We start from the raw sequence: 27,230 nt of genomic DNA, 5'->3' as shown, positions 1-27,230 counted from the left end.
CTGCCTACTCAGAGGGCAGAGAATAGATGATCTCAGCCCCCTGAATTGAGCATTTAAAAGTGCTTAGGTATTAAATATCACTGGTTTTGACAACAACAAAGAAACCGATTAGTTTTGTAGTCCTGATAATCTGACGTAAGGCTTAAATATTCACCTGCAGATGCTGAAATTTTCCCTGGAATCCATTTCAAAAGTATGTATATAAAAAATATTAGTAGTTGTGTGTGTGTTAATTTTCACAATAAATGAAATTGGTATTCTTTACTCAGTTTTGCAGATGGAGAGACAGAAACCAACAGGTTAAATTAAATTGGCAAAAGGCACACTCCTGAGAGTTGAAGCCCTTGTCCGCTTGAGACAAAGCCGGCCCCCCAAACCACCACACTGTACCCAATGATGCCGGCAATGAGAATGACAACCAGTTTTACAAAAGACACAGAACGTATTTCAACCAGAGCATCTATTAGGGAAAGGGGACTAATAATATGAAGCTGTTACTCTGTGAAGCTGGGGGGACAATGGAGGGAAAGGAGAAACTGAGAAAATTGAATGAATTAGGTTTTCTATTTTGCTCTCCAGTAGCAAGACTCAATGCAGAGATGGAATTTGAAGAATCAAATGATCCTAACATCAAGCCTAAACACCCATGAAATGCTGTCTCAATATCTCTAGCTGTTTAACCTAATAGGCACCAGATCTTCACCCTTTTCACCTAAGGACCAAATGCTGAGCAGGCTTCAGGGAGCATCAGGAACTTGCTACTTTTTCTTCCTGGCAGCCCTGGCACAGAGCCCTCAGGAGTGCCCCACCCCACCCCCCAGAGAATTTCCCTTAAGCTCCCAGATGCCCATGATGGGTTTTGAAGCTCCACGCCCTCCTCAAAGCTGAGTTTCAGCTGGTGCAAGGAACCCAGAGGGATGGATCCAAATCTGGACTGACTACAGTCCTAAATTTTCCAGACGATGAGGGCCCGAAAGCCACGTGGGAATCTTGTGAGAAAAATGGGAGCTCTATCCTGAAAGCCATCTCATGCAAGAGCTGACATCATCTGACCACTCAGACACCCGCTGACCCTGACAGTTACTCACACTCCAGCCCGATAACTTCGGAACAGTGAAATGAATGCAGTAAAATAATTGATTTAGAATCACTAAATCTTCACTGGACAGAACCATTCCATTCACAAATACTAAGCAATGGGATCTTTTTAAAACTTCAACTTTATTCTTTGTTTCTTCTGAATTTAAAATAACAATACATGCTTGATGATAAAAACTCTCACAATCCAGACGTTTATATAGCAAAAGTAAAAGATTCCAAATGTAAAAAAATTATACCTCCTTCCAGACCTTTCCTTATGCATTGTTAGGCTCGTATCCTCCTTCCCCAAGTGGGATTACACTCTACATCCTATTCTCCAATTTCCTTTTTTTTTCTTTTGGGCATCATTTCGCATCAAATCATAAAGATCTACCTCATGTTTTAAAATCTCCTGCAAAGTATTCCATGTTAAGCATATACCATCATTTACTTACACAATCCCTTGTTAATAGATATGTAGACTGTTTCCAATTCTTTTCTACTATCGATAATGCTAGATTAAGTATCTTTCCCCAATTGTGCAGTGGGTCTCAAAATGATTCCAACTCTCTTCACGTGGTAAATTGGTAAATACTCTTAACTGGCCAGCTAATTAATGTGTGGAGGCATTTCATCGTTCTCTTCTTAACTTTGCAGATTCTGCTGGTCTCTTACGTGCCCTATGCATCCTTCACTGTGGACCCATCAGCCCGCACTGGAAGGCTGGCTTTGTATCAGGGCCCTGTTACATTTGTTTTGCAGAATAATTCTCAGGCTTTATCAGCATTGTTTTCCTAAGACATTCTCTGCTCCAGTCCCTGCTGCCTGCTTTCTTCTTATGCAAATGTAAACCCTGTCACTGAGACCTCCCAGAGACTTTAGGGAAGCTGTCTGAACTCCACTTCCTGGGCCTCGGAAGCCTACCTCCAACCTACCTCTCCTTTCTGGGTCTTACTTCCTCTGGTTTCTGCCTCATTTATGAGTCCAGGCAGACTTCTCATGCCTACTCTTCACCAAACCTAGGCAATGAAGCTCCATTCTATCTTTTTCAGAAACAGCCCACTGTGAGTCAGTGTTTCACTGAATTTTGGCAATGGAACAGGGAAACAAGTCACACTGAGTGCGGTAAATTCATCCACCATTTCTGCCTCTGGCACTCCTCATGCTGTTCTGCCTCCCCCACCTGCTGGTCCCCAAAGTGACAGCCTCCCTGTTACAAGAAGTCCTCGAAAGGCATAAAGCCTCATTTTACAGCCCAAGAAGGTCAGCCTGCCTCCATGGCCCCATCCCCCAACTCTATTGACTTAAAAGTCCTCCATCTTGTCATGGAAAAATGATGTCTTTCTACCCCAAAAGCCTTGTAGCTCCAAGTCTGTGTCTTAATAGCTGCTTCTATGGTTGGCCTTCACCTTGGGTATATGAGGCCTAGAGCTCTATCCTTTGGCCAGGAAGTGGAACTCCCAGATTTGTTCATTGTCTAAAAGAACTGCCTTGGAAAAAAGAACAATAATAAAAGAACTGCTTTGGGCAGCAATGCAAACATGATGCCTCTTCCTGGGCAACCCTGGCGGCAGTAGTAATTCAGGACTTGACTGTTTTTTCATTTCACACCCTCTGTCCTATGACCCAGCTTCCTCTAACCTTGTGCCCTGCAACCAGCTGTAGTTTGTTCCATCCACTTAGAAATTTGCATGAGAACTTTAAGATACATATTTCCAGAAAATAAATTGAGACACATAACCTGGGAGTGACTCAGGACTAGACCAAGACACCAGGAAGTCTCTTCTTTCAACCACTAGGCAGAAAGGTGAATTATAGAGATATTCTCTTGAAAAGTCTTCTTTAGCAACATTTTATTAATCCTAATACCACTACAGTCATAGTGGTTCTTTCATATGGCTAGTTTCCTAAATGTTGTTTCTTAGGAAAGCCCTTCTCTTTCTTTTCCTCTCCCTCTCCTCCCTGCTGCCCTTTATCAAGAATAGACCAGATGCCAGGTACCATCCGGATTTAACTCATTTACTTTTCTAACTATCTTGTGACATGAGGTATTACCTCCCCCTAAAAATGAAAAAATTGAGTCCTGAAGAAGATTCAGAATTAAAGTCACACAGCCGGGAAATAGTGGAGTCAGAATTCAAACCAAGCTCAGAATGGCTCCAAAACTGTGCCCTTCTTTACATAATGGACCGTCATTGAGACTGGAACATTCTGATTCAGTTCCCATTCTTATGTTCCAAGGTTCATTGAAAAGAGTTTTCCAACCTAGTTGTAACTTCTAAAACTCAGGAAAACAACATAATTAACTTAAAAATAGGTTTTAAAAGTCTTGAATTTTTGCACTTGAGAAATATATTAATTAGAGCAGGTAGAAGACAAAAGAGTTCTGAGAGTCTTTTAAATGGAATTTGAGAGAATTTTCAAGGACTTTGGAGGCCAACAACATAAGCTCTTTTTGTTTCAGTTTAGTTTTTAATTTTTTGTGGAAAAAAATTCATAAGAAAAGTATATAGCAGATATGTACACACACACACACACACAATGCTGGTTAAAAATAGAAAATTATCAGCACCTACATCCCTTTCTTCTCCTTGTTATATCCACACTTCTGCAATATGGACACATTTCTCTTTTCTTGATACCATCAGGACAATTCCTTAGTCATTAGCTTTGATTAGAATCACTAAAGTGATTCATGAAAGAACAAAGAGAAAGAGAATGAGAAAGCAGTTCCTGTGACAATAAGAGAAGAACTGGAAGAAAAGAAAAAGAGATGATTAAAGAGGATGAATGGGTGGATGGATGGATGGATGGATATTTGTGAGAAAGTTGTTCTCTGAGGTCAAATGAATGGAACTAAAAGAAAAGAAAAAAATTTAAAGGAGTATATACTTTGGAAAGAAGAAAGGATGTGCTGGCAGGGGAATAGGTTAGACAGGTCCCCAAACTCTAGAGCTATTGGCACTATCAGTCGGGGGTTTGGCCACTGTCTGGAGCAAGTGAGAAGGAGAGAGGGAGGAGAAGGGGCAGCATGAGTGTGAGAGGAAATGGCACTCTCACCCATTTAGTTAGCCATCATTTGGGACATATCCCCTAAACTAAATATCATATTCCATTCTACAGAGAAAGATCGATGCCCAATATCATTTTGTTGCTGGTATTCTGGAGGTTGTTTGTTAGTTTCTTTTTGGCCATGATACATAAAGTGCCGTAAATACTGAGTGAGCGCTGAAGCAAAGAGACCAAGAATTGAAAATACGATAGCGGGAATCTGAGTAGTATCTTAGAAGAAGAAATAAAAAAGGTATGGCAAGTAATTTAGTGTAGTCGGGAAAGAATAAAACAGATTCATAATTAAGTTTTATCATAAAATGCATCTATTTAGTTTATGATTATAGTTTACATCACTCTTTTTTTTTTTTCCCCAGGAGCCTCGCAAACAACAATCTCCAGACACTCCCAAAAGATATTTTCAAAGGCCTGGATTCTTTAACAAATGTGTAAGAGGACCTAAGAAATCACTCATTAATTAATTTGCAGTAGTTAACAAAGAAGCCTAGTATTGATGTTCAGAATTTGTAACTGGCTTTAAAATTAAATTAGAATTTTACAATTTAAATTTTAAATTGACTTAAATTTTAAATTTACTTGAACTAATGTTTGAGTCTTCTATGGTATTTCCCACTGGAAATTCTGAACATATAGTGCCCAGGCATTCCTTGGGGCGAAGTGTCTGTCCTATAGAGAGTGTTGATAAGGGACTTTGAGGGGGTAGGAAGAGGAGGCCCAGAGTGAAATTTCAAGATGCCTTTTTTCTCATGAGGTCCAGGAAATGGGGCTACAAAGGAAAAACATAAAGGAGTCTGGGAAACTGACCGAGTACAGATGAAAGGTTACACCCATGGGTTGGTCAGTCAACAGAGAAATGGAGCAGGAAGTGGGGGAAGGGAGGCAAGTTTGCCTTTTCTCTCCTTAGACTGAACAACAACTCTAGGCTTAATCCCCAGGAATTTGGCTTAAGCCCCAGGAAGGGAATGAACTTAATTATTTTTGACCCTTTTTCAAACAAAAGAGCTTTCAAACTTTGACTTTTAAGCCTCAGAGTGAAAGATCTTTGTAAGGAATTTGTATATTTTGCTGTAAGCAAAGCAAGTAATATATGCCTAACTCTCTCAAAAGCAATTTAGCTTCATTAAATGCCTTTCAGACATTAGAAGGGTATTTAAATGGTCATGAGGTAGATACAGGAACAAATGAAAGGATATATGAAAACAAAAGTTATCTTATCAAATCAGGTACTTTGCTATAGAATATATATTCAAAACAACTTTTCTCCAATAACAAAAGATCTGAGTCAAGTATTTTCTCCTAAACCTAGTATTTAACTTCAAATCAATAAGCTAATGAAAAACTTTCTTTGTTCCTTGTGGTATTTCCCCAGCCCCTCTGCTCAGCGCCTATTACCCCAATTCCTGAATGATGGTTTATTTCCAAGAAAGTGCCAGAAGCAGGACAGTTCCAAGAGAGTCTCGGATAAACCACAGTTAGTCGTTCTGGTTTACAATCACCCAGAAAAGTTGACACTCATTACTTAGGGTCAGAATATTCTTGGGAGATGAAGTCAGTCCTGGGAATGTCTTGGAAGTTAAATTATATACCATGGCCGACTTGGGGATACAGTTTATTTGGGCATCATCCTTTGGCCCATCCTTGTGTCAGCCAGTACCACACATGAGCAAAAAACAAAACAACAACAACAACAAACCCCACTTGAAATTGGCTCAGTCTCTGTGGAAATCCCATAATGGGTTTTGCCTCTTAGGCCTACTCCGATATGCCCAAATCAAGAATTATCTAAGGAGTACAAGGATCCTTGCCAACTTGTCTTTTAGTGGATTTCTTGGTTTTCTTGAATGTACCCCAAAAAAGATTTAAATGCTGAAGAATTTAAAAATCATTCTTGTGCTGTGTGTGAGGACTAGGCAATACCTATCTTGGGAATTCTGTGTGATCAAGAAGGGTTTTAGGAAGGAGCTGGAATTTCTGAACAGAAGCAATGCAAATAAACAGAAAACTTGGTGAGTTGGGATCATATGTGGAAATTTAAACGATCCATGCCGTATAGCTTATTACAGACATGAGCTGCTGGATGTCTGAGTTAACTCTGCTGTGTCGAAGTCATTTCCTATTAAAATTGAATTTGTAGACCATGGAATAAGATCAGGATGAATTATATCTGTGAGGAAGACCAAAAGCAAATAGCTCACCTGATTTAATTAAATATGATATAATAAGAACTATATTCTATCCTCTAGACTTGCACTGTCCAATATGGTAGTCACACATATGGTCACCAAGCAGTGTTCTTAGTGTAACTAAGGAACAAAGCTTTAAATTTTAACTTAATTTTTATTAAAAAATTAAATAGAAAACTAAATTGAAATTGAAAAACTGATTCTCAGTTCAGTTATTGCAAAACTTAATTATGTTTGGAACAACTTGGTTGTGTGAAACTATTTTTTTCCAGCTATAAATTTTATGAAATCTAAATACAGATCACATACTTCTGATGAAAATTTAGCATCCAAATTGAGTTATGCTCTAAGTGTAAAATACACACTAGACTCCAAAGACTTAATATTTTTTAAAAATGTAAAATACCTCATTAATAATGTTTGTTGGCTACACAGCCAAATGATAATATTTGTGTGAGATATTAAATAAGATATATTATTTTAAAATAAATAATAAAATAAATTATTTTAAATCAAATATATTATTAAAATTAATTTCACCTCTTTCTTGTTACTTTTTCTAGAAATATAGAAAATTTAGGAAAAAAATTTTAAAGATTTTATTTATTTATTTGAGAGAGAGAGAGAGAATGAGTGGGAGCAGAGGGAGAGGGAGAAGCTGACTCCCCACTGAGCAGGGAGCCCAACATGGGACTGGATCCCAGGACCCTGAGATCATGACCTGAGCTGAAGGCAGACGTTTGACAGACTGAGCCACCCAGGTGCCCCTAGAAAATTTTAAATTACATATGTAGTTCACACTATATTTCTATGGACAGAACAGCTCTAGACAGAGCAGCCTTGATCCAAGAGGGAATAACTTAAGGTTCTATTGACTGGATGGCATTCAAGGGTGCACTGTAGGAACTCTCTGACCTCAAAGTGAATTGTCAGTCAGGTTCAAGGTAGATTATGGGGCATGATGTAAAGCCAGGTAAGGCATTCTGTGTATTGCTGAAGTAGAGGTCATACCTGTGTAGATAGGACCCTCATACAGCAAAATCAACTGAAGTTTGTCTTTCAGGGACCTGAGAGGGAATTCATTTAATTGTGACTGTAAACTGAAGTGGCTGGTGGAATGGCTGGGCCACACCAATGCAACTGTTGAAGACATCTACTGCGAAGGCCCCCCAGAATACAAGAAGCGCAAAATCAATAGCCTCTCCCCCAAGGATTTTGATTGCATCATTACAGGTAATGTATTCCAAGTCATTCCACCTCATAAAGTTAAAATAAGGGCTACATTTTGTGTGTGTGCAGGAATTGATATTTTTTATGTCTTTAAAAACTGACCAAATTTATTTTTTTTAATATGATAAAGCATTAAAACTTTGTGGGTTTTAAAGCAAAGTAAAATTATCGTTTTACTATTTCTCTTAAATAAATGTATCTCTTAAGGACATTTGAGATCTAGCCAAGGAACGAGGCATTAGCACACGGTCATTCATCATCATTTCCTGTTTTTGCAGAATTTGCAAAGTCTCAAGACCTGCCTTATCAATCACTGTCCATAGATACTTTTTCTTATATGAACGATGAGTATGTAGTCATTGCTCAGCCTTTTACCGGAAAGTGCATTTTCCTTGAATGGGACCACGTAGAAAAGACCTTCCGAAATTATGACAACATTACAGGTATGAAAAGCCTGATCATATTTTGAATTGAAAGATAAGTGGGTTGGACCAAGGGCAACAGAAAAAGACAACTGGTATAGGGGGATGCTTGGGCAGGCTTAGAATCCTTTAATTCCCAACTGTACCATTTACTAAGTGACTGGGGATTGTTCCCTAAATCTTGATTTCCTGACTTGTAAGTGGGAATAATAATACCTAACTCACGGGGTTGTTGTAAGATTATATAATCATAAGATAATGTGATCACATATTCCAGAAACTTAGCATAGAACCTAGCATTTTAAATGCCAAATAAAAGGTGGACTATTTTTCTTCGAAAGAAATGTATTGGACTAGAAATCATGAGTTTTAATCCAGGTTCTGCCACAAACTAGCTGGGTTAGTCACTCACCCTCACTGGTCCTTCCCTTTTTCTTAACTATAAAATAAAGATGTTATTTTAGATCAATGAGTCTCAAGCTCTGTTGCACAAACGAGACTCTGGCAAAATGTTAATGCACTCCTTATGGCAAAAAGGGTTTTTGGTCCAATTAATCTGTGAACCATATTTCCCTCTTGGAGATTCGTAATCATAAGCATTAGAGGCCCTGAGAAGTCTAGTGGTAAGGAAGCCTCTTTCCAGTGTTTTGTGCATTTACTTTGACCTGGAAACTACTTTTCTTTCATGAAAACCTTTAGTTAGGTGACCTCTTAAATTTGTTCTCATTTCAACAACTTTATAGTTTTTAAATAAGTTAGGATATAGGGCTCCCTTTAAAATATTTCCATCAGCTTTAGCTTCTAATACCTTTAAAGCTGTTCCTGAGAATATTCAAACCTCCCTGTAAGAGATTACACTTCTTGGGTGGGAAGGGTCATAATTAGATTGTGTTGGTGGCCCCCAGCCCCATTGCTTACAGGATCGAGACAGGTCTGGGACTTGCTTGAGACTAGGGTGCCCAGATGAAGGGATCTTCTCCAAACTGAGGTCTTCCCAGAAACCACCTTCTTTCTCAAGGAGGAAGGTCATGCTTCCCTTTCTCCCAAAGCCCCCTCAATTTTCCAATGGACTGCAGCAGCTTTGTGCAGTTTAGATCAGGTTCTTCTTACCTGTGTATAGTCCATCAGTTACTCTAGATGAATCTTAAGATGAACACTTGAAAGAGAAATGAATCACATATATGCAGACGTTCAGAAGACATCATCTCATCAAGATGACAAATACATGCCAAATATGCAGTCACTATGACCTGCCTTACCCCCATAAAGACATCACTAATCAATCACAGTGCTCTTGCTTCTAGAGTGCAGACAGGACTACAGAATCCTTCTCAACACAGTTTTCCAGGCAGTGTTCCAATCAATCAGTTGATCAATATTGATACATGGTTGAAACCTAGTGGGCATCCCTGGTCTAGGCCAAACCCTCATTGTACAGAACAGAACACTGAATTCCAGAGAAGTTAAGTGATTTTTCCCAAAGTCACATAATCCGTTGAGTCCTGAAAAGGGTCACAAATAGAATAATCTCACCAATTAGTAGAAAGAGTTGGTGCAGAACTTACTGCCTTGGAGCTCCTAAAGTTAGAAAAGGCTTGGGGCCCAGATTTGCCCTGATCGCTTTGGATTTCCTAGAGCCAAGTTCCCTCTAGTTGATATTTACTGATAAATGATATTTATACTTCCTGATAAATGTCAAACTCTTACCAAAAGGATACCGAGCAAGGACACTGATCCATATTGTTCTCTGAGATTTCTCAAAATAACTTTCAAGAGTATCACCTGTGACCGTACTCGTCTTTCATTTTTCTCAAGGATTTCTCTTCCTTGTCTTCTCTCTTGCCACCAGTGATCTAAAGCTTCAGAAAAATGTCAAGTGGCATCTCTTTCCTTTCCTCGGGGAAAATCACATTATTTTTAGAGTAAGAAGCCATTCATACTAGGAACAAACCAATTACAGGTAGAATTATGGGCTACCCAGATCACTGCTCAAGACTTTGTAGGGTGGTTCTAGAAACTTGTGGGATTCTAGCCCAAGTCAGAAGCCCTGGAATAGCTCACCTCCCCGCAGGCTGGATTAAAAGCATAGAGATGCTGGTAGACCTCGGTTTGAATCCCAACTCTACCTTCTCCTAGCAGCACTGAACCTCTCTGAGTTCAGTCTGCTCATCTGCAAAAGGGAGGATAATAATATTCACTCTTAAGATTTTTGGGAATTTTTAATGAGATGATTTGGCAAAGCACATAGTTGGTGCTCAGTAAATGGCAGTTTTCACTAGAATTATTATAATTAACTCATGATGTGTCAGGGAAAGCAATGCTTTCTTTCTGCAAGAAGTGAGTGGAGAAAACTCAGGCCGTGTGTCCTGAATGTCTAGCACAGGTTGGATGTGACTTGACAACTCAGTTGTTGGTAACAAGGCCTTGTGAGGCACAAAGGCACAGAACTTCAGGATCCTGCTGCCATTGGGCCTTGGAGATTGGCCTTGCCTATTCAACCAAGGAAATCTCTTATTCCAGGCTAATTTTGTGGAAGTTGTATGGCCTCAGGCTGCATGTTTACATGCTGCAGAAGAGGATGGCCATCCAACTAATCTCTCATTTGTCTTTTCCCAGGCACGTCCACTGTAGTGTGCAAGCCTATAGTCATTGAAACTCAGCTCTATGTTATTGTGGCCCAGCTGTTTGGCGGCTCTCACATCTATAAGCGAGACAGTTTTGCAAATAAATTTATAAAAATCCAGGATATTGAAATTCTCAAAATCCGAAAACCCAATGACATTGAAACATTCAAGATTGAAAACAACTGGTATTTTGTTGTTGCTGACAGTTCAAAAGCTGGTTTTACTACCATTTATAAGTGGAATGGAAATGGATTCTACTCCCATCAATCCTTACATGCGTGGTACAGGGACACTGATGTGGAATATCTAGAAATAGCCAGAACACCTCAGACACTCAGAACGCCTCATTTAATACTGTCTAGTAGTTCTCAGCGTCCTGTAATTTATCAGTGGAACAAAGCAACACAATTATTCATTAACCAAACTGACATCCCTAACATGGAGGATGTATATGCCGTTAAGCACTTCTCAGTGAAAGGTGACGTGTACATTTGCTTGACAAGATTCATTGGTGATTCCAAAGTAATGAAATGGGGAGGTTCCTCATTTCAGGATATTCAGAGGATGCCATCACGAGGATCCATGGTGTTCCAGCCTCTTCAGATAAATAACTACCAATATGCAATTCTTGGAAGTGATTATTCCTTTACGCAAGTGTATAACTGGGATGCAGAGAAAGCCAAATTTGTGAAATTTCAGGAATTAAATGTTCAGGCACCAAGATCATTCACGCATGTGTCCATTAATAAGCGTAATTTTCTTTTTGCTTCCAGTTTTAAGGGAAATACACAGATTTACAAACATGTCATAGTTGACTTAAGCGCATGACACACCAAATTCTGTGACTGCCATCAGAAACTTTCTACAATACATGATCCGGATGAACTCAATGCATGATGACTCTTCTTATCACACTTGCAAATGAATGCCTTTCAAACATTGAGACTGCTAGAACCAAGCACTACCAGTATCTCCATCCTTAACTGTCCAGTCCAGTGGTGTGGGAAGTGACCTTTTTTATGACAAAATTGAATCGTGTGACTGTTCTTTGCAGTGAAGATGTGTAAATAAGCGTTTAATGGTATCTGTTACTCCAAAAAGAAATATTAATATGTACTTTTCCATTTATTTATTCATGTGTTCAGAAACAACTGCCAAATAAAATGTTTACATTTTCTTTCATATCCCAAAGGTAATTATTTACAGTTGTTTTATTCTGGGTGATGGCACGTTGAGGAAATAGTTTTATACAATATGGTTGTGTTTAGATCAAGAGCTTATGACGCGAATAAGGAGTGAACACGAAACATTGATATTCATTACTCAAGATTTATGAACAGGTTTCTCAGCTGATTTATAACATTCAAGGGTGTTTCCAAAGGTCATGGCTTTTAAGAACATTTTGTGGTGAAATGGTGACAAATTTAAAGCAGGGAAGAGAAATTTGCTTATTACAAGAAGACTGAATTGAAATAAAGAATAGTAAGACCCATCCTTTTCTTATTTGATAGCTCTAGCTAAAAAAAATATTAAAAAAACTCACAGAAGAAGTGAAAGTCAAGATTTTGAATTTTAAAAACCCTATTTAGGGACTTTCTAAGTGACCCTATAATCATCTGAGAGCTGATTGAGATTGTAACTTTACAGTACTTGCCTCAAATTCACCCAATATGTAGGCCTCTTTATCTGATCAAAGATGCTTCACTTCTAGAAATCAGTTTGGATGTTACTGACATGCTGCTGAGTGCCCAGGAGGCTCATATTTTATTTTCTAAATTCCTACTCCTGGATCACATGGTTTGTTAGCACCTAGCACAGTGCCTATGGTAGGCTAGGCTCTCAAAAACTGCTTTTGAAGACTCATGTGTGTCCTTCTATTATAATATAATAATAAACTTCATAAGTCCCTTTGGTCTAATCAGTCCTATTCATCGAGTACCTATTAAGAATGGGGTATTGTTCCTGTGGTTTTGGGGAGGAGAATTGCGGAGGAATAGGGCATGGCCCTTGCCATCTGGGGCCTTAGACTAATTGGAGGGTTAGGACACAGAAACCTACAGAGTAAGTCATAAGTGCCAATCATCATCATCTGAACATTCTGATTATAAAGATCCTGGGAGTATCAAAAATGAGTTCCTGGAGGAAGTGCTCCTTGTTTGAGCTTAAAGGGGAGATATGGTTTCAAGAAGGGATCACTGCAGAGAAGACGTTCCTGGCATGAACTGGTTCTGTGTGAATCAGAGCTTCCTCCACACTCCTTTGCCAAATGAATGGGTAGGGGGAAGAGGGCAGACAGCAACCCCACTGCCAGCACATATCTGGCAAACTTGAGGCACCAAAGGTACACACAGTAGTTACACAGTCTCCAAGAAGCAATGCCTCGGGAAGTTATGCATAGAAACCAGATTCCTTTACCCCGTGGGAAGATATTAACTGACATTAGAGTTACGGAGGACAAGAAGTCTTACCCACTCCCGATCTTGCACGCAGGGAAAACTGGCCTTTGAATTTCTTATTTTTTCAGTTCCCTTTTTTCTATAAGCAGGATATATGCTGTTGATGAACACCTGCTTTGTAGAGACTGGGTTTAAATCCAGCCTTGCCACATACTGGCTTTGTCCACAGGCAAGTTACTTAAGTTCTCTGAGCCTCAGTTTCTTTTTTTTATTTTTTTTAAAGATTTTATTTATTTATTCGACAGAGATAGAGACAGCCAGCGAGAGAGGGAACACAAGCAGGGGGAGTGGGAGAGGAAGAAGCAGGCTCATAGCAGAGGAGCCTGATGTGGGGCTTGATCCCTTAATGCCGGGATCACTCCCTGAGCCGAAGGCAGACGCTTAACCGCTGTGCCATCCAGGCGCCCCTGAGCCTCAGTTTCTTTATCTGCAAAGGGACAATAATGCCTACTCCAAGGATAGTGGAAGGATTAAATGAGATAATGTGCACTTGGTGGATTGAATTTTCCGAATCTGGCCACAATATTTCCCATCCTATGTGCTCTATGAGAACCTTGCCCCCACCCCATCAAGAGGTGGTACCTAATTCCATTATCCTTAAATCTGGGCAGGCATGTAATCAATAGAATGTGGTGGAAATGATGCAGTTTGACTTTTGAGCCTAGATCATAAAAACAATGAAACTTCTACCTTGTGAACCGGGACAACTGCTTTTGGAACCCTCAACAGCCACCCACAAGGTCCCACGAGGCTGAGGCCATCATTCTGAGGAAGCCCAGGCTTTGGTCGACAGCCCGAGCTGAGGCCCCATCTAACAGCCACATCAAGCACCAGTCCTGTGAGTGAAGATGATTCCAGGTGATTCCAGCACCGAGCTGTCAAATCTTCCCCACCGAGGCCCTGGATGTTACCGAGCAGAGACAAGCCATCCCCATGGTACATGGTCCAAATTCCTGACCCACGGAATCTGTGAGCATCCTAAAATGGTCAATTTAAGCATCTAAGTTTTGGGGTGATTTGTTACACTGCAACAGTGATCAGAATAGCACGCAAGGTACTTACCACCGACCTGACACAAATTCGCACTCATCAAGTGTGCCGGCTCCACACACAGAATATTGCGCGCTTCCAGGTCATGTTTTACAGTTATTATTTTAATGTAATTCACAGCCGTTTCATTTGTAAAGGATATCCCCTGTTTTCAATACGTTGCCAGTGTTCTAAATCTGTGCCAGGCCCTCTGCTGAGTTCAGAGATGCAGAGATGAAAGGCCTAGATTCTTCTCTGTTTTCACAGAAGCATTGACTATTTAAATTAGCAAACCGACTCTCTAATTTACCTGAAATCCAAGAACCAGAGATGTGAAGCAAGCCGAGGGAGGTGGCTCCAATTCAGGCCTCCGGGCACTCAATCCAGATCCGTCTTCATCACGTGATACTACCTGTCAACCCCTCACCCTCCAATCCGAACCTGGGACTATAGATGGGGAAGAGGTGAGGAGGGAGAAGGCTGACAGAAATTCAAGAAAAACTGAGGAGGAGGACACATGGTAGGATACACTTTCACAGGAATTGTCCAGTCCTTCCTGAGACTTGTCCTCTCTCCCTGTACCCTTCTTTTGCCCTATACTATATAACTCTGACTCCTCTCCAGCCGCAGATGATTGGACCTGGAGTGAACTCCTGATCCAGGGTTTAACCCAGAAGCTGGGCTTGGCTCACCAGAAGCTGATCGAGTTCTTTCTCCTTGATATTTGGAATTAGGACAGCAGAGGCTGGGTCACTTAGCCACAGGCACCAGATTTGTAAAGTGACTATCTTAAATGAGGTTCCCTCAAAGCAGAGGGATTTACTGAGGGAGTGCTCTCCTGCTACACCTGTAAGGGAGTGAGACTAGGACAGGGGAAAGTGCTACACAGAACACAGAGATGTTCTTTCAGGAGAAATTGGCTTCAGACTGACTCCACGGGGTACTCGAGGGTGGGAATTGTACCACACAGTGTGTCCTGTCTTGAGGCAAGGAGGATGGACATTTATACACCCCATCTGATAATCATTGACCCAAGAGTATGGGGCATAACCTCTCTGACATCTCCAGAGATGAAGGTTCCCATTGGCTAAGGACAATCCTCCAAAGAAGTCTGCAAATGTAGGCTGTTATAAACTAACACCCATGGCAGCTGCAGGATGGGTACTTCAACCCAGTAAAGAGCCTCTGGGTGGGAACCAATGGCAGAAGCTACAGGGACAGTGACTGAGCAGCTGTAAGAGCAGAGGAAGCTGTTCTGAAAGGTGAGAAGAGAATGAGGTAGAAGGTCAGAGAGAAGGGGAGGTGAGAAGCTACATAGTCTGACGGGGAGGGAGAGGAAGAGAGAGAGAGAAGAAGAGAGAGAAAAGGAAACAAAAGGAAGAGGGAAGGAAGTCTGGTGGCCCCGTAAGGTTGCCTGAGAACCAGACTCCGTGAGGCTAACGTACACACATTTATTAGAAGTACCCTTGAGACACTCTTTGGAATGGAGGAGAAGAAAGGAGAATTTGGCAGAGAGCAGCTGAGCCATGATGCAGTTCCAATAAAAGCAGCCCTGTAGGGAACTGAGATGTTCCTTCTCAAGTGTCCCACGCTGAAGCAAGGGGACCCACCAGACCTTTCCACCTTCATGGTGATTAGTCACTGGATGTAGGCTGGAAGAAAGTATGGCCCGAGGTAGGGCTCTGTTTTAGCCACAGAAATCCCTAGAGGCTATCAGGGGTAGCAGAGGCTGTCTCTGGGAGTCCTCCCAGCAGCTGGGAAAGTAAGACTTTTATTCCTGAAGAAGGATCTGGGCAGTACACACAGCATCCACCACAGGCGGAAAGAGGGAGAGAGAGAAGAGTGGGAGAGATTCCCAGTGACTGTCCATTTTCCACTCATTGCTCATTACATCCAATGGCACTCCCCGCCCCTGAATTCCTTGGTGTACTTCTGGAGCCTCCTAATAACAACCCTGCCCCACCATCACCACACACACACGTTTGGCTTTGTTCTGCATATGTTAGAGTTACTTTTTGTACTCTTGCCACACGATTATCTTCACCTAAGAATGTTTAGGCATAGTTACCTCAACGTGGATATGATGCTGAGTACTAGGTATTTCCATTTCCTTTTCCTTTGCTATTCAAACTGTGTGACTTCTATTGATCTATCTTCAAGTTCACAGACTCTCTTCTCTGTCATCTCTCACCTCAAATTTCTTCAAAAAGTAATATTACTTCAACTAGATCAGAGCTGCTCAACTTTTAAAAATTTTTCTAATGTTTAAAAAAACTTCAACTATGGAAATTAAAAAAAAATCTCCAATGTATTTTTGGCCAATGTCTTTCCATTGTGTTGTGGACCAATATTTTTGGAAATCAGAATAAAAATGAATTCCAGAAAAATGATCACATGCTTTGTTATTGTGGCAATGCCAAATTGCTGTAGAAGTTTCTCAATATTTCCTCTAAAGTCGTGTACTCATTCCATCCCGAACTGATTCCAAACTCCCCCTGGCCTGGCACTGGTCCTGGGACCACATCTGTAGGTATACTGCTAGTCAATGAGGGCTCAACTCACTCAATGCAGTTCTTACATGTTGATCTTCGTGTGGGATGTAGACACATTTTAACATGATTACTATCAAGGGCACAGGGCATCCAGCACCACGACAGGCCTAGGAAGACCCTCAAGTGGCCCTATAAAGTCCTAAAGGTGCAATTCAAAATCTGGCCAGCTTCTCCTTCTACTCCAGCATCCTCCATTTCACTCATACTCCCTTCATGCTCACAATTTGCCAATCCCTGTTCATCTGAGCATGTACTTGCTTCTGTGCCCAGACTACCCCAACCACCAACAATTTCCTTTCCCTACTCTTCTACCTTTGGACATCTTAATCTTCATCCAACCAGTTAGATGTGGTTTCTCCTTTCTCCAGCTTTCTCAGCACATGGCTTCTACCATAAGCAAGGCTTATAATTCATTCTGCCTTGTGTTATGGTTGGTTGTTGACCTATCCATCTCTCCTACCAGATTACACATCCCTGCTGGTCAGGACTGTATGATTCTTCTATCCCATCCCACCCTCTATCCCCTGGAATAGTCCTACTTTGTAGAAAATCCATAAAGCTGCTGGAAATGAAATAGCTTTAAGCCTGCTAGCTTCAGCCTTCCTATTTGTATATCTGAGAAGCAGCCTCCTCCCCTATAGCAAATTTCCAGCCTCATAAAGAATCCTGGCCATGGGTTACCTCAAAAGAATAGACCTGCCAAGCCCACCTGCTTCCCAGGTATAACTGGGGTGGTCGGAAGATAAAAGAGACACAATTTATTTCCTGGGTAAATCCTTATTCAAACACATGCAGCAAATCCACCTAAAACTTGATCCACAAAAATGAAGGATGGGAACTAATTTAATTAATCCATGGAGACCCAAAGAGCAAGAAGCTTGATACTAACACTTTCAGAAAGTTTATGCCCTTTGAAATTTTTATCCCCAAGAGGGATCCACATCCATGGTCAGCTCTACTCAGAGAGGCCCCAAGGGGAGCATCTTCCCTAGCTGAAGCTTTTAACAATAATTCTCAGCAAAACTGTGTCCCAGAAATCAGTCCTCCCAACAGTGCCAGATCCCAAGACAACTGTCCTTTCTCCTTCATTCCCTTAACCCTGTCTACCACACATATTTAACAATCCTAAAAACAAAACAAAACAAAAAAACTTTAGGAATTTTAATATTTTAATTTAATATTGTAATTTATATTTTAACATTTTAATTTCATTATAATAATAGGTGCGTTTATTAAGCATTTACTATGAGCCAGGCACCATACTAAGTGCTTTATCTGTATTGTCATTCCATCCTCTATGATTCTGTAATAAGAGCATTGTTGTACTAATGAGAAAGCTTAGTCTTAGAAAAGCTAAGTAACTTGTCCAGTCATACAGCCAATTAAGAAGCAAAGTCAAGATTCAATTTTGGATAGTATCCATCAGTGGCACCATGCTAAGAAGTGCTTAAAGACAAAATTTATACTAAAAATTCAGGCCTCTGACTTCTTCTGTAGCTGGGTGGCACAGTTGGTTGAGTGTCCAACCAGTGGTTTTGGCTCAGGTCATGGTCTCAGGGTTGTGAGATCAAGCCCTGCATCGGGCTCTGTGCTTAGCACCAAATCTGCTTGAGATTTTCCCTCCCTCTCTCTCTCTCTGCCCCTCCCACTTGTGCTCTCTCTCTCTCTCAAATAAATAAATAAATCTTAAAAAAAAAATCAGGACTCTAGTTAAACTGCCAGATAGACACTCTAATCAAGAACCTGGAATGTTCTAAGCATCCTAGGACTATTGATTGGTATTTACACCAATGGACGTAACAAGCTCAATTGTATCAAAAACATTTCTTGAACATCTACTATAGGCAAAGTGCTATGGAAGATGGTATGAAGAAATCAAAAATGAGCAAGAAGTTATCCCTAGTCTTAAAGGATTTACATACCTCTGGGGTTTATTTCTAAAAGGCAGCATGCAAAAACTAGTAAGTAAGTTCTGTAGGGATCTAAAAGAGAAGTGAAACATGACCAGTGTTTTCTTGCTTTTTGCCTGTAGATCTATCCTATTGGTGGCCACAATATTTCTCTCTTTAAAGCAGTGGAAATAATGATTAACAACACGTGTTTTAGCCTCAGGCAGAACTGGGTTTACATTTCACTGTGGCTACTCACCAACTCTGTAAACTTAGACAAGTTAATTAATCATTAATCATTTCTCTACCCAGGTTCTGATCCCTGAGGAGACAAGAGCGGTTAGGATTCTTTTGGTTATAAGTTGCTGAAATCCAACTAAACCAGTTTAAATACATATAGCTTCAGAAATATCTGGGCCAGATACTCAGATGATATTTTCATAAATCTGTTTTTCTCTGACTCTATTTTTGACTTCTAAGTCAGTCTCTCCTTTCATGGTGGAGAGATACCCATCAGCAGGTCCAACAGGACACCTTGCCAGTTTAGCCATGCCTGATAGAAAGACAGTGCTCCTTTTCCAGTAATTCTAGCAAAAGTTTGGGGCTGATGCTCATTGGCCCAGTGCCCACCCCTGAAGCAATTGTTCTGGCTAAGGAGAGAAGGTTCTGATTGGCCAAGCATGGGTCATATGCCCATCCCTAGAACCCATGGGTGACAACCATTTGCAATGAGAGTGAAGTAAGGGTATTTCCCTAAAGTGAAATTGTAATGCTATTAAAAAGAAAGAAAGGATGCTGAACAGACAAAACAACAAAAGTCATCAGCCAGAGGTGTGGTCTCTGTGGAGAATCTCAACTTAGAGAGCTGGAGTTACCAGGGAAGAGGCCACAGCCTTAGAAGTGTCTAGAATCCCTTCACTAAAAGGTTTCAAAGAGCCCTTCCAGCTCTTATTTTGCAAAACTTGACAAAATATAATCTCCCATCTTTGTTTATTATTCATGATGATTCACTGTTACAATTTCTATATACGTTTTTAAATGGTGTTCTCTCAAACATTCTGTTTTAAAATATTTAAACTGATATCCTCTGTTTCAAAATTATGTTTTCCCAAGTGAAGTCAAGCTGCCAATTCTGATCCAGTGGCCACCCATCCCCGAGAGATGAGAGCAAGCATTCCTAGATCACGTTTTGTTCTCCTGGATATGATTCAGCTTCAAATCAATCTTCACCTGGCTAGGGCAGCTCTCTCCTTGCTCTAATCACCTTGAGCTTGGCTTAAAGATTAAAATCTTAGAGGCTTTTTACTGGCCCAGGACTTTTCCTGACTTAGCTTTCCCTCAGGTATCTAGGCATTAGCTGGAAATTATCATAGATCAATCTCAGCAGAGAAGAGAAGAACATAAAACACTGACTTCTGTTAATAATGGTTCCCAGACCTGGTTTTCACCCCCAGGACCCCCTTAGAAAGCAAACTAGCTCTACGGGTTCCTGGGACCCTACCTCAGAGCCACTGAAACTGAATCTTCAAAGAACAGGACCTAGGAATTTTTATTTTTAAACATTCCTTAGGTGATTGTGATGTTGCTAGCCCATCACCAGTCCACTAGCTGGGTCTCTGCTTTAAATAACCACATTGAACCGATCAGCAGCATGTCAGGAGCACCAAGCCTGTGGTTACAAAAGTTCGTCAAAAGCTTTGGAATGTGCTAGCTTTAAGGATTACCTAAAGCAAGACATTGAGTTTCTTTTGCTCTTAATTTTCTCTATAAGATGTTAGAACTGGATCAGATCAACCTACAGGTCCTTAGAGCTCTGAAAAATCTGTAACTCTCTGTTATAATGGAGAAAAAAGTGGCTTGGAAGTTTGGAGATCTTGGCCCAATACAACCACCTTTATAGTTTTGTGACCTTGAGAAGGCACTTTCACTCCCTGGCTCACAATTTCTTCTCTTTAAATATTAGTTGGTTGGAGTACATGAGTTATAATTCTAAGATAGCTGTAAGATAAAAATTAAGCCTTAGATAATTCTCCAAAATAATCTGTCAAGATGTACAGTATGAACAAGCTGAGGTTGATCATAATTTCCTGTTGACTTGGGTTTGCTGGGTTGAGAATCTGCAAGCAGCATTTGGTATGCTGGTGTCTAATGGATATGACATTTCACTACACCAAATGGGAATGGAATATTTTTAGCACAGAATCCTCTAAGTTTTAGTAAAGAGGGCTTGTTCTGTGAATGGAGTGTGAACAAGCACAGATACTATTTTAAAAGACCAAATATAACCCCCTTCCCCATCACAAAATAGTCATATGTGTACATATTTTCACCACAAAGTTTGAGGAGCTTACCCCTTTTTATATCTCCTAAAAGGCAGTATTCTATCTACTTTAATAACTCTATTGGTTCACATACATTCCTCCTGTCTTTGCATGGCCTGTTGATTTATGACTAATAGGCTAAAACATTGTGAATGATTGAAAGCAATAGTAATAGCTACCATTGGGACGCCTGGGTGGTTCAGTCAGTTAAGCATCTGCCTTTGGCTCAGGTCATGATCCCAGGGTCCTGGCATCGAGTCCCGTCACCGGGCTCCTTGCTCAGAGGGGAACCTGCTTCTCCCTCTGCCTGCCGCTCCCCCTGCTTCTGCTCTCTCGCACGCCTTCTCTCTCTCTCTCTCTGACAAATAAATGAATAAAATCTTTTAAAATAATAACTACCATTTATTGAACACTTACTATGTGTAGACCATATGCTGAATATTTTATTTGTATTTAGTCATTCAACCCCTGCAACAATGCTATTATTATCAGTTTTTTTCTAAAGAAAAAATGGAAGTTCAGAGATATAGAGAAGTCTACCTAAGGCATGCAGCTAACAGACAGCAGAACCAGTATTCAAACCAGGTCTCTCTGAAATTGGAGCCCTAGTGATTGACTTACACTGATATACTTACACTGATTGTTATCTGTCAGGATAAGCTGGGTTATTTGGTAATACTTTGGTAACACTGAAATATTACTGGCTTAAAATAATAAAGACTTACTTCTTGTGCATGTTACTGAAAGCACTGTTCCAAGTCATCATAATCTGCATACATTGATGCATGCATTGATTGAACAGCCACTACCTGGGACATTACTAAGTAACAATATCAGAGGGGAAAAGAGCCATGGCAAAGCATGCATGACTGCTACTACTGCTTTTATTGGAATTCTTTATCTGATTCTCTAAAAACTATTTTTAAAATTTTTTTTTTATAACCATGCCCAACTGGCTTGTTTCATTGGAGAAGGGCTTGTGGAGTTAACGACATGAAGACAGTTGGGACCTGAGGTCGGGAAGAACACCCTCTCCTCCTCATACATGCCCACCGCCTCAAATAAAAAATAACCAACTATGGGAGAGCAGAGGAGACAGTGACTGAGGGTGAGGAAGGGAACACGGAACCCCAGGGCAGCAGAAGAGACCATGCGTGTGCTGGGAGGGCTCCGAGGCAGTGGTGGTACAAGTAACGTGAGTAGGACTCTTTGTATCTTCCACATAGGTCTGTGTAAATATACAGAGAGAAGTTGTTTGCTTTCCCTTGCTCTCGTCTCTGCTCTGAGCTACTTGCCGCAGCCCCAGCTCCTCTTTCCACATGAGGGCGAAGGGAAGAAGATGGTAAGCAAATCATCAACAAACTGTGATCAGACCCACACATCCATCAGCTTCTGGATCTTCGGTGCTATTACAGGATTCTTTAAGTGTTCACTGAGTGCCTGGGGGTCTTTCTGCATTGGTTCCAGGATAAGCCGCATGACCAGATCACTCATTATCTGCTGCACCTCAGGGTTGTCATGTCGGTTATAGTGGGCCATCATACAGCGTTGGTAACTGTCTGCTGCCTTCTTACCTTTGGAGTCCAGATCTAACGTCTTCCAGTAGACACCCATGACTTTTCTGTAGTCCTTCATCTTCTCTAGTGCAGCTGCTCGCCATGTGTAACCCTTGATGAGGGTTGGCTCCAGCTGGGTACATTCCTCACAGTCCTTGTACACCAGCCGAAACTCCAGGAGTTTGGTGTAGTGGGCAGCTCAATTGCTGTACAATTTGGCATCTCTTGGGTTCTGTTTCATGGCTTCTAAATAATGCTTCATGGCCTGGGAAGGGTCCCCTTTCTGAAAGCATTCATTGCCTTTGTTCTTCTCCTCCAAGGCCGGGTCTGGGTTTATATAGGCCAGCCACTCTTGGTCCTTGAGAATTTTCTCCACCTGTTGGCATTTCTTAAGCACATCTGGGGTTCAGGGCTCTGCCAAAGACTTGCTATAGAAACAGATGACATCCTTGCACTTTTCCTCTTTGAAGTAGGAGTTGCGGTCTATGGCCATACCATCCTGAACGCGCCTGTTCTCATCTGAAGTAGAGTTGCCAATTCGAGCATAAGCTTTGGCAATCTATCGATAGTCGTCTTGGTTTTCTCACCCCACTTTGATGGACTTCTCAAAAAGTTCCAGGCATTTACTGTAGTTGCCCTTCTTGAAGTACACAGCTGCTTGACTGGTCATGTAGGTCATGTTGGTGGGATCGAGGTCCTTGGCTCTCTCATAGTGCTTCAAGGTTATGTCAAAGTCATTTGTCTTGTAGGCCTCACTCCCCAACTCTTTTTCTTTCAGTACCTGCTTCTTCTGTGGGAGATCTTCTTCCACTGCTCTGACTTGGTATCCTCTTTGAGAGAAGGTGGTGGTGGAGCTGTTGCAACTCCCTCCTCCTCATCTATACTGCCCGGATCGACTCCCAAGAGGACACTGAGAGTAGTCATGATCCAGAGATCTTATAGTTTCTTACCCAGGTCAGACAGCTTGTTTCATAGTTGCTCTATCAGTTGCTGGTAGGTAGGATCAGTGAGCAGTGTCCTTGTCCTGGAGTCACTCTCCGAATTTTGATACAGATTGGACATGTTGAAAAGATTCATGAATTTCCTCTCTGCACAACTGGGCCTCCATATTCTGTAAGCCTTCTTTGAGCTGAGGATTATTTGTTTCACGTTTTAAACCTTCTTTGTAGATTCCCTTGGCTTTTTCAGATCGGTGTAAGAACTTAAGAGCTGCTGCTTTTTGTGAATAGCCCCTGCTCCAGTCAGGCTTTAAGTCAATAGTTTTGCAACCATCCTCATAAGCCTTCTGGCAGTCATCTTTCTTGGCATAGGCTGCTGAGCAATTGTTGTAAAGCACATGGTTCTGGGGGTCTACCTTAATTGCTTCAGAGAAGCACTGTAACACTCCGTCCATGTTGCCCACACTCAGGGCCTTATTGCCCTTCTCTTTTAGCTCATTTACCTGCTCCATAGCCTGGCATAGAACCCAGTTGAATCAATTCCATCTGCACCACATTCCCAACCCTTAAAAACTCTTTTCATTTAATATTTGGATAACTTTTTTAAAGGGAAGTCTCCCCCAAAATGGAGAGATTAAAAGGACCTAAGTCCTTGGAGATGTCACTGTTAGTTTGATGAAGATTTTCCTCCTAATCTGAGGCCAATATGCCATGTAGTCATCGATGACATGAGCCAGATGGTCATACTTACAATATTTACACTGGTGTAGGGGCAAAGTGCAGACCACTTGTATATACACACATCTGCTCAAAGGCTTTTCCATGACAAAGCAGAAAGGTTATATGGTAGGTGGATTCTTTCAGAAGTATAGCCCAAGCACGGCACTGCCAGCCTACGTTGGTGTGCTAGGAAGGGCCAGAGGGGCCAGCCCAAGATTCTGAGGAGGTCTAAAACATACAGTAAACTTTGGCATGTATTACTGGTCCCCGATAACCCAGCACACTGGGCTATCTCAACCTAGTCTCCCTTACCTTCAGGATATCCAATTTCACCTCCATCTGCATCTTTCCAAACCTTCTCCCCTTTACTTTCAGTTGAAAGGGTCAACTTGATTCTGCAATTTGAGATTTCTGCAATGCTCAGCTACTGCTTCAAGGATGCTATAGTAGATGAATTATAACAGTAACAATTATTATTATGCTATAGAAAGAGGTTTTCTCTTTAAAGGCTCCCAAATAGAAACTATCATCATCTGTGGGGCAAGGTCAAGAGATATCACCGTCTGATAACAAACTGAATGAGTCAGGGCATAGTTGATGAGCTCAGACATTTCCTGGACATATTTCACGGCCGTTCCCAGAAATAACCCATTATCCATTGTGATGGGTGCCAAAATCATTCTCCTGGGCATGTTAGATAAACTCTAGGTGGAAGCTGCTGGCTCCATGCCAGACTCCTTAATAATACAAGGGTTTGGTACCTCCTCAATAATAAGAGGGATTGCCGAGGAAGAAGAGTTGGAGGGTAAGAATTGCAGCCTCTTGGGGGTGAGGGACGTGACCAATGGTTAACTGGAAGAATATGCCCACTGTGGCCCTCAGAGGGTAGCGGAACCAGACTACTCCTGCAGGTGGCCCCTGTGATCCGGTGGCATCTGCGGTGGACATCTGTGTTCCAGGAGACCAGGACCACAAAGGGTAGTCCCTAGAAAAGGTATAGCTAAAGCGGGAAAGGAGATTTGGGGAAAGAGATTTCCTTTTCAGTGATGATATTCTTCCCTGAAATCAATCCATGGTCCAGCCTCCTGGAAGATTAGATTAATCTTGCAAAGCCTGGTCATCCCAAGAGGAACAGTCAGAATAGCGGTTTGAAGATTTATTTATTTATTTATTTATTTATTTATTTATTTATTTGACAGAGAGAGAGAGAGAGACAGCCAGCGAGAGAGGGAACACAAGCAGGGGGAGTGGGAAAGGAAGAAGCAGGCTCCCAGTGGAAGAGCCTGACATGGGGCTTGATCCCAGAATGCCAGGATCACACCTTGAGCTGAAGGCAGACGCTTAACGACTGAGCCACCCAGGCGCCCCAGAATAGCGATTTGGATCATGCAAAGCCGAAGACTAGAACATAAACTCCTAATGACTCAATCAGAATAGAAATAATTCATTAAATTCAGCCTGAAACAGTCACCCATGCTTCCCTGTATGCCCCAACAGATTTACCAACACATTGCCTGTGCCACCAATGTCCACCACCTCCACAACAAAGAGGGATAATATAAACACTTTGATCTCATCTTCCCAATAGATCTCCTGCCCTCCATCTACTTTTCCAGAAGGTAGGGTTCTCATTCAGAGGGTGGTGAGTATGGGCAATATGCACAGAGAGGACTTGCTTCATTATCTCCCGTTCTTCTTTGGTTAAGCCAGAGATGACTGAGTATAGTTGAATTTTACTGCCCTTGAAAAATAGCAAGACTCCTTACATCTCACATGTAGAGGTAGGGTCAAGAATGGCATACCAAGAATTATTCCTAATAAGATGACTGTCCCAAACGGTCGGGGCAGATGCTCAGATACTTAAAGGAAATTATGGCTAGCTTTGTTATAAAAAATGTTAAGTCTAACCAGGCAAAAACATTGATGTCAATGTATTTCCAGTCCTTCCCCTGGCCCTGTAAGCTAAAGAAGGTTCTGCTTTTTTCTCTTCAGTTTCTTCCTTTCCCACGGTCCTCTCAGCAGGCTCCTGTTTTAGGGACTCTCATGAGGCAGAATTGGGAAGAGAATAACACAAAGAAACTCACAGATCAGGCTGAAGGAGGATGTCCGAATCTGTGTGTTAGAAGAGAGGCCCAGAAGCAGCTGTGGAAGGGGAGTGGGTGGGCGAGGACATGGGGATTCTAAGAAGTGTTTCTGTGAGTTACAGCCTTTCGTGACATTAAAAGAAAAAAAAATGTCTTTCGACTGTGTTCGTTTGGTGCAAGTTTTCTTTGAGAATGGACCCTATGAATCATAGTTTCAATAGAATTATAGAAGACACTAACATAATTCTGCCTCTTCCTTTGAACGATCATTTGCATAATTTGAGTAGGTTATCCTGTAGCTCATGAGGAGCATGGAAAATTACCTAACTCACAGAATCTCAGCACACCAAAAACCAAGCAAATCAAAAGCCAAAAATACTCATCAAAACTGCTGTTTCTGATCTTCACTTCCATGTTGTCTCACCTAACGCATTTTAGAGTCATCTTTGTCACTTAAAAACGGTTGGAGATATTTCCACTCCATCTCTCTTGGAAAGTTTTTTTTTCTAGGGACCGTTAGCTTTACCATCTCATTACACAGCTCAAGGCCATCCTCCAAAACCTCTGTGACCCAGACTGACCAGGCTCATGCCTTCTACATTGATGCCTCCCCCACATGACAGAGCCAGTGATCTTGGTTCAGTGCCTTTTTCTATCTTGGAGGGACCCTTTTAACTTCCAGAATTGAAGGCATTTAAAGAAGAAAACAGTCACTGGGTGTTATTATAGCCCCAAGGCCAAAAGGTGCTTAATTAATTAAATGTTACATGTGTAACAGGCATGGGGACAAGAATGGCTTTTCTACCTTAAAAAAGGAAAACAAATGGAAGAGGTAACATTACCTAGAGAAAATCTCCTGGTTACAGATAGAATTTTGATACCTGAGTAGCTGGGATTTCCTCTCTCTCTCCCAGTTTTTTTTCTTCATTGGAGGAAGATGAGGGCAGAGATAACTGAGAGGAGCTGGAATTCACTGGGGAAATTACCTCGGAAACCAGCTATGGATGAGGGCACCACAGAAACAGGTCCCCATGTAACCATGGTGACAAGCAGAGGAAGGAAGGGGTGGGGAGA

At 41.4% G+C, this 27,230-nt stretch overlaps 1 protein-coding gene and 1 pseudogene across 3 annotated transcripts in view; one reads left to right on the top strand and one right to left on the bottom strand.

Moving 5' to 3' along the window:
• Positions 1-11,802, top strand: part of LGI1 (leucine rich glioma inactivated 1) — a 37,560-nt gene extending 25,758 nt beyond the window's left edge. For 2 of the 3 annotated variants that reach the window (XM_044378032.3, XM_026481685.4), the window contains 4 exons: positions 4,509-4,580; positions 7,399-7,568; positions 7,844-8,008; positions 10,604-11,802. In XM_044378032.3, the coding sequence (XP_044233967.1) occupies positions 4,509-4,580; positions 7,399-7,568; positions 7,844-8,008; positions 10,604-11,439 (1,243 nt within the window). In that variant the 3' untranslated portion in view covers positions 11,440-11,802. The remainder of the gene's footprint in view (positions 1-4,508; positions 4,581-7,398; positions 7,569-7,843; positions 8,009-10,603) is intronic. The other variant, XM_026481686.4, reaches the window with a different exon arrangement.
• Positions 11,803-22,226: 10,424 nt separating this feature from the next.
• On the bottom strand, positions 22,227-23,864 carry LOC113243080 (stress-induced-phosphoprotein 1-like; annotated as a pseudogene).
• Positions 23,865-27,230: the final 3,366 nt, after the last annotated feature.

Source organism: Ursus arctos, unplaced genomic scaffold (assembly GCF_023065955.2).
Source record: "Ursus arctos isolate Adak ecotype North America unplaced genomic scaffold, UrsArc2.0 scaffold_7, whole genome shotgun sequence".
In the NCBI taxonomy this organism is placed as follows: domain Eukaryota; kingdom Metazoa; phylum Chordata; class Mammalia; order Carnivora; family Ursidae; genus Ursus; species Ursus arctos.
This window is presented reverse-complemented; position numbering and strand designations above follow the sequence as displayed.